At 38.2% G+C, this 13,035-nt stretch overlaps 2 protein-coding genes across 2 annotated transcripts in view; both read right to left on the bottom strand.

Annotated features, from left to right (window-relative positions):
- The window catches only part of arfgef3 (ARFGEF family member 3), a 973,876-nt gene that overhangs the window by 786,461 nt on the left and 174,380 nt on the right, over nucleotides 1–13,035 (bottom strand). The window lies entirely within an intron of this gene.
- The window catches only part of plpp4 (phospholipid phosphatase 4), a 126,385-nt gene that overhangs the window by 32,427 nt on the left and 80,923 nt on the right, over nucleotides 1–13,035 (bottom strand). Inside the window, exons 2-5 of the mRNA XM_087278977.1 lie at nucleotides 12,492–12,600; nucleotides 10,906–10,996; nucleotides 6,320–6,383; nucleotides 4,045–4,169 (exon numbers count right to left, since the gene is read on the bottom strand). Of these exons, the coding sequence (XP_087135103.1) occupies nucleotides 4,045–4,169; nucleotides 6,320–6,383; nucleotides 10,906–10,996; nucleotides 12,492–12,600 (389 nt within the window). The remainder of the gene's footprint in view (nucleotides 1–4,044; nucleotides 4,170–6,319; nucleotides 6,384–10,905; nucleotides 10,997–12,491; nucleotides 12,601–13,035) is intronic.

The following is a 13,035-nucleotide window of genomic DNA, read 5'->3' as shown; positions in this document are numbered from 1 at the left end:
TATCACTGTGTGGAAGTATTGATTCAGCGTGCATAATAATGATACGTCAGCGTGCCTAATATTGTCACAACTACAGAATCATCTCAAAGAAGGATTCATTTGGCCTTGTATTTCGTTCTGACAGTCTTGACACCTTGTCCCTGGCCAGTAAACTGACCAAAGCAGCTGCTGATTGACTCCTGCACCGTATTATGTTTGTGGTCAAAGGGAACCGCTCTCCAGCAATGACCTGACTCTCAGGGTACAAATTGGCATCCAAGTTTATTGAACCATGCCCATACACCAAGATCGTTGAGAGGTGGATCTTCAAGCTTCCCCCTGTGTTTGATTGGGTGATTCCAGATTTTTACGCCTCCTTGTTTAGATCTGTATTCTGCACCAGACTCATTTTCTCCTTCCCTTTGCTCTAGCATATTCTCTTGCATTCACAAGGCTTGCCTTGCTATCTCCACTGTAGATGCTGGCTTCTTCTCATCTCCTACTCAACTTCCTCCCTCAGTGTTTTATATCCCCCATGCTGCGATGCCACACAGGCATTCATCAGAGCACCCCCTGCTGGTGGACTTTTTCGCTCTCTGCCCAAGGGTTTTCTTTTTGTCTCTGAGTTTTTCTTTTGTCTGGTCACTCCCAGCTGGATTTTTGCTCTGTTTGGGGAGTTTTCATTACATTTAGATGTATTATTAATAGACTATTCTCTGTTTGAAGTCGGCACTGTGTCCATTAGAAAACACAACGTTGATGCTGTTTGATTCGTGCAGAATGTGTAGCTAGAATTTGTATGCGAACAGCATTTTCAGGATTAATTTTGTTTTGGGATTTGAAGGTACAACGTAAATAAAAATGCACCAGGCTAAGCTCAAGTCTTAATTAGACTGGCTTAATTTCTACTTCTGATCCGTTGGTGAGGCATTTTTCTCAGTTTATTAGTTCAACATTTATGTCACCTTGCAGTTTTGACAAAAGCTCCAGCAAATTGCCATTGAAGTGTAACCTTCTAGCAGAGCTAAAGGCTTGAGATGCAGTCACAATAAGGAGCTTCTGTTTTAATTTATTGGCTTGTCACTTTCCTAATATGGAGTAAATTCATCTTTAATACAGATTTTTGCTGTCTACATGATGAAATGAAGAATTACTGCGTTTGACATAAGTGCCAAGTGCCATATCATCTGTGACCAAAGCACCTTTCAGCCTAATAAATCCCTGGTCTCTAATGTACATGCGCAAATCTCAGTGTAGCAGGCTAATAAAGTGCTAAAACAACTGTTCCATCATCGTTATTATCTTCTTTCTTTCTCTCTGAATGAAACATAGCAAACACTTTAAAAGAGGGCTTCTGGTATAAAACACAGATGCCTCTCAGACCTTAATTGGCTGTGACTAGGGCTTTACATTAACACCCGCCAGATGGGGATTTTAGCTGTGGTTAGACAGCCACCTCCACTAGCCACTTTGGCTGGTTGAAGATCATTTTTAAATTGTAGTTTTCTCAAAAGCAGGGTTTGACAATAAGGATGGCCCAATATTTGTGCAAATGCAGTCTTAGAATAGATAAGAAGCATGACTGACCAATATAATTTTGTTTGTTCGGGCAAAAGAAAGCTGCTGAAAACCGAATGAGAGGATAATCACTCGCGCCAACAGCTGATGTGATGAGTGTGACCCACACAATCTCACGGCAATTCGAAAATGTTTGATTTAGTGGCTAATTCGTATGAATTCGTACAATATAATTCGTACAATTTAGTACGGTTTGCTCATCCCCTAATGAAGGTTGGGTTTAGGGGTGGGGTTAGGTGCCACGCCTCCTTTTTAAAATCGTAATATTTCGTAGTACTGAACTCGTACGATTTAACCACTAAACAGACAAAACGTAAAATACGTACATTTTCTCGTAAGATCAGGCTGACGTGACTGTTTTTAAACACGTGTGCGCTCCCATTTCCTTGCTTAAAAAAAGTGCCTGGAAACCCAACTGATGGGATCAGCGCTCCTTCAAATAGACTAGTATACATGCCACGATAACCAGCGATCGAACTCCATAGATCGCTGGTTCTCACTCACCAAACCATGGACTACATTTCCGCCTTTGATGGACTACATATTCATACATGCACTCCGGTCACACTCACACATGCTTCCTCATCTAGACTGATTACACTCACACCACCAAAGGATTGTCAGAGACTGATTGCACACACTATTTAAGCCACACACTCACCTATTCAGTTTACCGAGTCTTGTTTACTGTAAGTAACACTACAACGCGTTTCCTTGTCTTGTTTACCCGTGTTTTGACCTAGCCTTGTATTCTTGTTCTCACTGCCTGCTGTCTGCCTTTTGATCTCTTGCCTGTTACTGATTACGATTCTGGACTTCCTACATATACCTGTTTACACCTGTATTGACCATTGCCTGCCTGACCACGAATAAACCTGCATTTGGATCTTACCTCAGTTGTTGGTGTCACTCCCTGCGTTACAATACAGCTATAGCTTGCTTGTTTTCACATTATTTAAAATTTGTGGCAAAGAAATAATTTTTTATTTACATTTGGTGTGGGCAGAGATAAATTTGGTAAATCCTTTGAGCTCTGAAAAGTCATGTGAAATAATTGTAACACAACACTATGAAACCATGACCCACGTGCTCATGCTCACTGAGTAAGCTCATACACAACATACACAAAAGGTTAAATGATATCGGAGGCATGTGGACATTCCACAAAATCTAAATAATCAAGTAATTTAAGCATGTCAAAATCGTATTTTTGCACATAATATATATTTTCCCAACAACAAAATTGTGGCTAGTGAAAATGGCGAGTGGTTGGTAATGTTGGACAACTACTAGCCACAGTTGCTGGTGATCAAAAGAGTTACTGTTAAGCCCTGGCTGTAACCATGTTGCAAAGAGCATTCACAGTATATTCTGAGATTCTTTATGACTCACGCAATATCATAGTCTGTCACTGTTAAGATCCCCGCACTGAACCTTGGAGGGTTTCAGGGCCAGATGAGTCCAAAGGCTTTGCACAGATGACACATACTGAAGACGTGATGTATGGCTTTCTTTTAGTCTTTTAGTTCTCTAGGCCTGCAGCCAGGGGGATTCGGGTGCTTCAGAAGACCCCTCACTGATAAAGGTCCAGAATTTGTCCCATACATGTTCACATTTGTCCTATTTTGACTGCTATGCCATTATAAATAGTGAAAATAACCCATCGATAAAGGGTTTAAGAGCAAGCGGAATCCTTCAGCGGGACTTCAGCTAATTGTTTTGGCCAATACTAACAAATACTTTCGGTCCCACTTTATATTAAGTGTCCTTAACTACTACAGTATGTACTGACATAAGAAAAATAAATACAATGTACTTACTGTGTTTATAATGTATTTGAGAACACTTGTGGTGCTTTTGAGTTGGGATAAAGGTTGGGTTATGGACCGGTTTGGTGGTATGGGTAGGTTTAAGGGAAGGTTAAGGTGTAAGGGATGGTCAACAGTGTATTTACAAATGTAATTACAAAAGTTAATACATACATGTATTTAATCAAGCATAAGTACACAGTAAATACATGTATTTACACAATAAGTACATTGTAACAAACTACTAATTCCTATGTAAGTGCATACTAGTTAAGGCCACTCAATAAAAAGTGGGACCATACTTTCATTTTACAAGCTGACATAGTCATCTTTCATAATATGTATATTTTAAAAACATTCTGTGGAACAATAGAAATTAATGCAGTGCTTCTTGTACATTTTGAGACCCACTTTATATGGTATATCAGTCAGACAGTGAAGATCACTGATTTTTAAAGAAACCAGACCATAAACACGGCAAATTTGTACCAATTTTGTCACCGGAAGCACTTGAACTGGGTTGCAAAAGTCCTCCTGCATGTATGCTATTGTGCTTATTGTATTGTATCGTGTTGTAGCGGTGTTTCGCAGATGCATTCGATGTCCTTTGCAGCAGATTACATTGTTGTCACTTAATGAAAATAAAACAGACAAAATTGGTAACACACTGAGTACTTACAGGACGAATGACTGCTAGGAAAACTCTTGCGGCCCTCAGACACCAGGTCTGGCTCTCCAGTACACAGCATCTTGGCATTCATTTGGCCATCAGGGAAACAGCGCTGATAATAGTCTGGCCTTGGCCTGAAATCAAGATTAAGCCCACAAACACATTAGCGCAATTATAATTAATAGCAGAAATATCTTGCATACTGTCTTTAAACTGTATACGTTGTGAGGGCTAATACTACAATTTGCAGCGATGGATAATCTGTTATCTGTTGATTTTTGGCCATTCGATCACTGTTATTAAATTAGTTGGGTCTTAGGTTCTGTAAAAATGAGTTGGGTTGGGTTGAAAGTTAGGAAGAAGTTTAGTTTATTGACAAAATTTCAATTGACAGAAAACCCTATAGTGTAACATTGTTTTTTCTGTCTGTTTTTGTTTGTTCTTTCATTTATTTATTTTAATCTTTATCTTATTGATTTGATTATTATTTGTGCTCTGTCCTGTTAATTTAGATGAAAGTGATTAGTCAAATTTTGCCTTATTGTATTTGTATTATACTGCAGTAAAAATGATTAGTTGGCTTAAAAAAGAGATTAGAAACTGATTTTGAGGGAAGTCTTTAGGTTTTTTTTTTTTGCTGTTTTTTCATTGTCAATAGACCCAGACCTAGCACTGTTTGGAATCTTGCCAGAATATGTTGAATTAAATTCATTACAGGCCGAGAGGGTAGCCTTTGCATTCTTACTGGCTAGACGACTTATTCTTATGAATTGGATATCAGAAGCTCCTCCTTCTTATCGCCAATGAGTTTTAGACTTCTTATTTGTTTTTTAAATGGAAAAGATTCGGTTCACAATAAAATAAAAGCCAGAACAGTACCAGAAAGTCTGGGGCCCTCTTCCTCATTCCTAATTTATATATATATATATATATATATATATATATATATATATATATATATATATATATATATATATATATATATATATATTTATTATATCAATATGTAAATTTATTTATTTATTTATTTATTTATTTAATTATTTATTTATTTATTTATTTATTCTTTTGTTTGTTTGCAATATTCTCATATTTGTTTGCAATATTCTCATATGTGTTACCTTGTTGTACATTGTTTGTGTATCCTTGTGTATATATGTATTTTACTTTCTATTTATATACTTATTTACTGTATAATTATGTTTTCCTGATAATTTCTTGTTTAATGAATTGTATCAGTGTGGTCTTTAGCCTTCTTGTTAGAGCAACCTACTTCCATGTGGAAGGTCGCCGGTTTGATCCCAGCTCGGAGTGGGTTGGACCGGCGGGGTACATTGGTGCCGTGACTCGGATGGGAGTGAGGTTTAGGGGGTTGAGTGTAATGGAGGCCAGCTAGTAAGTGCTGTGCAGGTAAACCTCTGACCTCTAAAGGTGCTCTAGCAACAGATGCGAGAGGCCATGGTCTTTAGCCTCCTTGTTAGAACAACCAACTCCCATGCGGAAGGATCCCGGTTCGATCCCAGTTCGGAGTGGGTTGGGTAGTGTTGAACCGGCGGGGTTACAAATGCATATATCTATATGTATCAATAATATGTATATTTTATTGTCTGACCTAAGATGAACCTAATAAAAAGTAAATAAATAAAAAAAGAGAGTAAACTCATTGCCTTATGATTATTAAGTAAACAAATTATATGCATAAATATAAACGTTAAGTTAGCTCAATAGGTTTACTGTCTTTTTTTAAAAATTAAAATCAATGTGTTTCTTTTAAGGCAACGGATAAACTGATCACTTTTTATAGTGCAAGCCTATTCACAATGAGCATCACTCACTATATTTAGGATTTTCATGTTTTGTTATACGTTTCATTATATCCTGCTCTAAGATTACAAGATTACATCCATCCCACTCTCCTCCAAAGTCCAGAGGACGCTCTCATGCAAAAACTCCAAATGTCCACAAAGAAGAAACCTAGGAAATCCCCATAGCATTGCAATAAATGTAATAATCACAAATACTGAATCATTTCATATGGGGATTCGCTTCAAACACTCGACTGAAGTTATGATGCGAGTTTGGAGTAAAAACATGTTACTATATGTGGTATTTTAACATGCAGCATTTACTACACAGTTCAGTGAGAAGCTAAGCAAACAGCTGTTATTATCACAGAACGATCATCTCAATGTCATTATTGTCCAGTTACACTAATTTCGAAATTTTCTAACCCAGAACATAGCTTATAATAGAGATGGTGTGGATATCAGTGTTTGTGCATTACCTGCCAACTATCAACTTGATAGTATTTGTGAAGACGCCGTTCAAAGCTAGTGCGAGAGATACCGCTGCAAAACACAGAAAAATAAGAGAAAAATTTAGGAGTTTAACATAATAAACACTAAATAATTGAGGTACAGTTGAAGTCAGAATCATTAGCCCCCCTGAATTATTAGACCGCTTGATAATTTTTTCCCCCAATTTCTGTTTAACGGAGAGATTTTCTTCAGCACATTTCTAAACATAATAGTTTTAATAACTCATTTCTAATAACTGATTTATTTTATCTTTGCCATGGTGACAGTACATAATATTATACTCTTTATTTAAGACACTTCTACACAGCTTAAAGTGACATTTAAAGGCTTAATTAGGTTAACTAGACAGGTTAGGGAAATTAGGCAAGTTATTGTATAACGATGGTTTGTTCCGTAGATCAAAAAAATATATATATAATATAGACTATCAAAAAAAGATATATATATATATATATATATATATATATATATATATATATTTATTTATTTATTTTTTTTTTTTAAGTAAGACTTTTTACAGAAGAAAAAATATAATCAGACATTCTGGGAAAATTTCCTGAATCTGTTAAACATCATTTGGGAAATATTTAAAAAAGAAGCCAAAAAATTTGAAGGGGGCTAATAATTCTGAATTCAACTGTATATATATATATATATATATATATATATATATATATATATATATATATATATATATATATATATATATATATATATATATATATATATATATTCACACACTGGTTCAGTGACATGCACTCTATTGTTTACAACGCTACTTTGAATATTGGGTTTGAAATCTAAGGTAAGTATGACTTCAAAACAACATCAGCACTATAATTGACTGAACAATGTATACTTTGATAGTAATTGGATAGAGAGAATTCTTCTCTGGAATTACATTTTGAGGAGACCCAAACCTAACCTAACATTAACATCTTATGATGTTGTGTGCCTGCTGGGTTATTTTACAGATTGGTTCCATCTCTCCATGTGAGCTCACTATAACTGTGAACACGCCGATGTATGAACATCCGAAAAAGCTGTAATTACTGTATACCGAATACTGTATTACACATTTCTATTCTCTATATGCTAAACAGAAATAAAGCTAGAAGAGATTGACGTCAAGATGAGATAGTTGTAAAAGCTTCATTAGCACTGAGAGGGGGGTGGGGGGGGGGGTGTTGGGGTGATGTAAGGTAGGATCCTTTTAAGCCCCCCCCCCCCCCCCTTAATGGCGACCCCCCCCCTCGCTCTACACTTTCATCTGCAATAAACCCCTCCCCCCGCTCCTCACTTTTATCCATAATCACCGCCTGCAACCCCCCCCCCCTCCGCTCTGTTCAGTTTCATCTGCAATCCCCCCCTCACTTTCATCTGCAATAATCCCTCACCACCCCAACCCCACCAAACCCACCCAATACCCCCCCCCCCTCGCCTCATGCTCTTCACTTTCAGATTGACAGAGGGCCTGTGGTGGCCTGCAGCGCCCCTGAGAGAGTGCTTACCACCGTGCTGCCCTTCATTCTACATTTATGTTGGTAAATACATTAATTAATGCAAGCTTAGTGTAAACATTTCTATTACACTAAATGAAGAAGCGTTATTTTACTCATACTGCTTCAATAGAATCAATACAGACAGCATTGCAGTATGCTGAAAAATACAGTATAGACACAGGGAATGTATTATGCAATATAAAGCATTCTATATCAGTGGTAGCGGAGTAAAAATAGTGTACTGCACAGATACAATTCTGTCCAAAGTAAAAAAGTTCTTTGAAAAGTCCCCTTGTGAGTGTGTTTGCCTTGCAGAAAACCAACTTGGAGATCCAGCCGGCTTGTTAAAGCTCGAGGCGAAGAGTATGAAATGTTAAAAGTGGCTGTGGAGACAGAATGCTGAGTAAATAAAACAATATGCAAATGCAGCATGCAAATAAGCTAAAACTAACCACGTGTAACACTGTAGCGTTTCAGATCCCAAATAAAAAGGGGTGCTTGTGTCATGACTTGGTGTGTGTGTGGGAATCCCTGGAGGGAAAGATGAAGAAGATTCACACTTAGATATTGTTTGATGCTTTTAGCAGGTTTGGCTAACTGTCCTGGGACAGATTCCTGAGCTCAGAGATAATTGAGCCCAGGGCTCGACCAAGTCTTTTAGCATGTAAGGGGGTCCGAGATCAGGTAGGTCTTGAGAGCTCCCCCTAGTAAAGAAGAAAAGGAGGAAATGGGGTGGAAGGAGGGATTCTTCCAAAACAAGATATGGCAGTAGGGTCATAGCATTATATAAAAGAATGTAAGGTGGACACTCATGCTCAGAAGATATCAAATGTAATGGTACAGACCATGTGCACAGAGATGGTGCATTCCAAAAAGGATAGATCACCCTCCAAATTACCATTTAGAGGGTGAGAGAAACTGACTAAAGCAGTGTTTCTCAACCACGTTCCTGGAGGACCACCAGCACTGCGCATTTTCCATGTCTCCTTAACCAAACACACCTGATTCTGATCATCAGCTCATTAGCTGAGACTGAAAGCGCTGTAATGGGGGTGACAGGCAAAGGAGAGATCCAAAACATGCAGTGCTGGTGGCCCTCCAGGAACGTGGTTGAGAACCACTGAACTTGAGGCCATTGACTTTGTATAAAGTAATGAATAAGTGTACTTAAGAGTTTACACACAGCTGCAAACATTCGCCTGTCTAGTTTATTTTTCATAGATCATAATCTGTGCATGGAAAGTGGCATACACACATTTCCGCCCGCATATGCTACATTTATAAATGAGACATCAGAATAGGACGTGAGGAAACACAGAGGGCTTAAATAACAGACTGATTTACTAAACACAAGCAGGTGCTGGGAATTAATGTCCATGACAACCGATTAGTGGCGGAACAAAGGAAACACTGGGTCAACACAAACTGGGGGGAAAATTACCAGAGAAATCAAATTAAACAGGTGTTGATGACACGACACAAGTATTAGTGTGAAGCATGCAATAAACAAACTGATTATTCCCAGGAAGCAATGACATTTGTGCATGAACGCAATACTTCATATTCTTAACTTACACTTATTTCCTTGCTTACAGTACACACACACACACACACACACACACACACACTTACAGTGCTCAGTATAAGGCCACGTTTACACTAATGCGTTTTAGTTTGAAAATGCATAAGGTTTGCTACGCTTACGCCATCCGTCCACACTACGCTGGAGCTTTCGAGTGCCGAAAACAGATCGTTTTGGAAACGCTGGTGAGGCTGTTTTCATTCTGAAACGCTGCTGCTCCGTCTCAGTGTGGATGAGAGAAAACGGAGACATCTGAATACGGAGGCGGGACTGCTGAGATTCGCTACCTGATTGGGGCTTTTGTGTCATTGCGTATCCTTCCCTTATTCGTCAAGCCCCTATCACATGACTATAACACATGGCTTTAACGCTACCGGAAGACAGCAGACCAGCCTTCACTGTAAACAACAACATGGGCACAGAAATGGGAGCGTTGTTTGCACTATTGTCTGTTTTAGTTATTTATTTGTTACGTTTAGTAACAACTCGACCTCGTCGTCTGTCCGCAAAAATACCTCTCTTGCTTTCTTTGCCATCGCATTCATTGTTCAACCGGGGTTTGTTGACTAACAATAACCAAATGCCAAACGAGACGCATGCTTCCTGTTTATACTAAAACGCGCATGCCCAGAGTGCGCGAATGGTCACGTGATATACGTTTGTGGTGTCGTAGTGTGGACGGAGATATGTTCAGAAACGCTAGGTGAAACGATAGTGTGGACGTGGATCGTTTTTAATCTAAAACGCTGTTTTAAATCTAAAACACACTTGTGTAAACGGGGCCTAAGTGAGCACACCCCATTTTAAAAATGAATATTTTTATCTATTTCTCAGTGACTATAGGCAAAGTATTTTTAATTATTTGTACAAAATAGATTTATTAAACGGGTATATTTATTAAATTAATATTTTAGTCATCGAACGTCTTTAGAAATAGAAAGATAATACACTTTAATTCATGCAAAATATAAAAAAGGCAAACTACACATTTTCAACAAAATTTAATCAAATCGTTTTTTCTCTTGAATTTTTGCTCTTTAAAAAAATTATATATATATATATATATATATATATATATATATATATCTAACATATAAATTTGGGTTTACTACTGTAATTTTGCACTGTTATCTTAAATTATTTTGTTAGATAAGCTTCAGATGTGGCTTAATATTGTAAAGCTTCCTATAGAAAGCTTTAGAGGTCTGATATGGTTGTACTTATACTGCCTTCTGTATATTATTGGCTGTGGACTTTATAAGTGTGGCTTAGTTTCAATGTGAGGCCGTTTTTGAGTGTGAATATATTTACATCGCACATTCGGCGCATAGTACAATACATATGTGTATTATTGTCAATATAATTTATTTAGTTATTCTGTTTGTACCACGTTTAGCTCAATAGGAACACCCACTGTGTAAAAATGACTGTGTTGACTGTATCTTTTGGCTATGGTCTGGTTACTCACCCAAACAAGCCTCTTTAATTTCTGTCCTGTCGGTCCTCTGTATAATCTTCACCACGAATATCACAGCCAGAGGGGTGAGGAATGAAATTGCCTGAAAGAAAAAAGAGACACAATATCATTTTGCTGCATCCCATTTCACACAAACCAGACCTGATTATGATAGAAAGCTGATTTTTTCCCCTTCCCCTATCCTAAAGAACCCGATGTGCCTGACTTGTGCAACTTCATTATATGAATGTCTTTATATCTTGTGTGCTTTTTTCACCTGGTGCAAAATATGAGCAAATAAGTCTCCCACACAAAGGTCCTTCACGCTCTCTGAAGACATCAGACACTTCTCAAAGCAGAGAAAATTAAAAACACTCCTCAAAATCACTCCGCTTAGTCCTCCACTGCAGTGTTTTTCAATTCAGAGGTTTGTCGATACTGATTTCTAGGACTTGGAGCGTTCATTCAGTTTTTAGCTTTAAGAGTCACATTTTAGAGACATTTACAGTCTGCGTTATGTAATGTTAATGTAATGCAATGTGTGTATTAATTCATATAGCGCATTTATAGTGTATGGCCAAACACCCAAAGTGCTTCGAAATCAAGAGGGGAGTCTTTCCACACCACCACCAGTGTGCAGTATCCATTACACCCCTGCTCTTTTACGATTAGTGCATTGGGATTATTAATGACCACAGAGAGTCAGGAGCTCGCTTTAACGTATAACCCGATAGATGGTGCTCACTGACAGTATAGTTTCCCCTTCACTATACTGGGGCATTAGGACTCACACAGACCACAGGTTGAGCGCCCCCTGCTGGAATCACCTACATCACTTCCAACAGCAACCTAGTTTTCCCATGAAGTCTCCCATCCAGGTACTAACCAGGCTCAACCCTGCTTAGCTTCAGTGACCAGTGACCAGTCTTGGGCTGCAGGGTGATATGGCTGTGGCATTGGAATTGTGCATGAATTTTTAAGTTGTTGAAATGTTTGTTTAGGTGTGTTGATGTACAGTTGAAATCACAATTACTGGGCCACCAGTAATTTGGGGTGAGGCTATGAGTGTTTAGGGTGGGAGAATCAGTCATTTAAGATGGGGCAATGAGCCCTTAAGGGCAAGGCAACCATTAATTTGGGGGCAAGACTATTAGTGCACCTCATTTTTGCCTTGCTTTCATTCATTCATCAATCTTTTACCATTTTGTTAGCAACGTCCATCTTCCAACGATCCAAAGGGTTTCCGAAGGACAAATTCATGCACTGCCCCACGTCTTTCTCATTTTATGACCATTTCATTTAGATGTATGTCAAGATATTGGAAAAAGATAACAATCTTTACCAGTATAGCTGTTAGCAAGTACAGGCCCCATGACAACATATAGTGGGGGGTGGTAATAATAGTATAATAATTGTATAATAATAGTATAATAATCTCCCTCCCTCCCTTTGTTGAGTATTTTTTTTCTTTTTCACAAACCATGTAAAGATTTGCTTCATGTTAGGATTGAAACCAACTTATAGAGGAAACAGGCAGCACAAGACTAAAGTGCAAAATAAAAGACACCAAACTAGAAGCAAGAACGAGTTACACTTACAAACATGACTCTCTTTGGGATGTGGTCTGATTCCACCAGAGGGTTCTTGTAAAGCCAGAGCTCCTCAGGCTGGATAATCCTCTCAAACGGCTCCAGGAACTCTGTAAACCTAAAAAATTTAAAACTGAGATCAGAGGCCTGTTGCACAAAACCAGTTAAACAAACTCCGGGTTTACTAGCAGAGGAAGTTTTGGGTTAAATTCAGAGGCCTGTTGCACAAAACAAGTTAAACAAACTCAGGGTTGCAGAGTAGGTTTTGGGTTGAAAAAACCCAAACAAATCCAAGCTGGTTAAATTCAGAGGCCTGTTTCACAAAACAAATTAAACAAACTCAGGGTTGCAGAGTAAGTTTTGGGTTCACAAAAATCAAACAAATCCCAGCTGGTAAAAATCAGAGGCCTGTTCCACAAAACAAGTTAAACAATCTCCTGGTTACTACCAGAATAAGTTTTGGGTTGACAAAACCACACAAATCAAAGCTGGTCAAGATCAGAAGCCTGTTCCACAGAACAAGTTAAACCAACTCAGGGTTGCAGATGAAGTT

This window comes from Danio rerio, chromosome 13 (genome assembly GCF_052040795.2).
Source record: "Danio rerio strain M-AB ecotype USA chromosome 13, GRCz13ab, whole genome shotgun sequence".
Taxonomy (NCBI): Eukaryota; Metazoa; Chordata; class Actinopteri; order Cypriniformes; family Danionidae; genus Danio; species Danio rerio.
The sequence above is the reverse complement of the archived record's forward strand: the minus strand, read 5'-3'. Positions and strand labels throughout refer to the sequence as shown.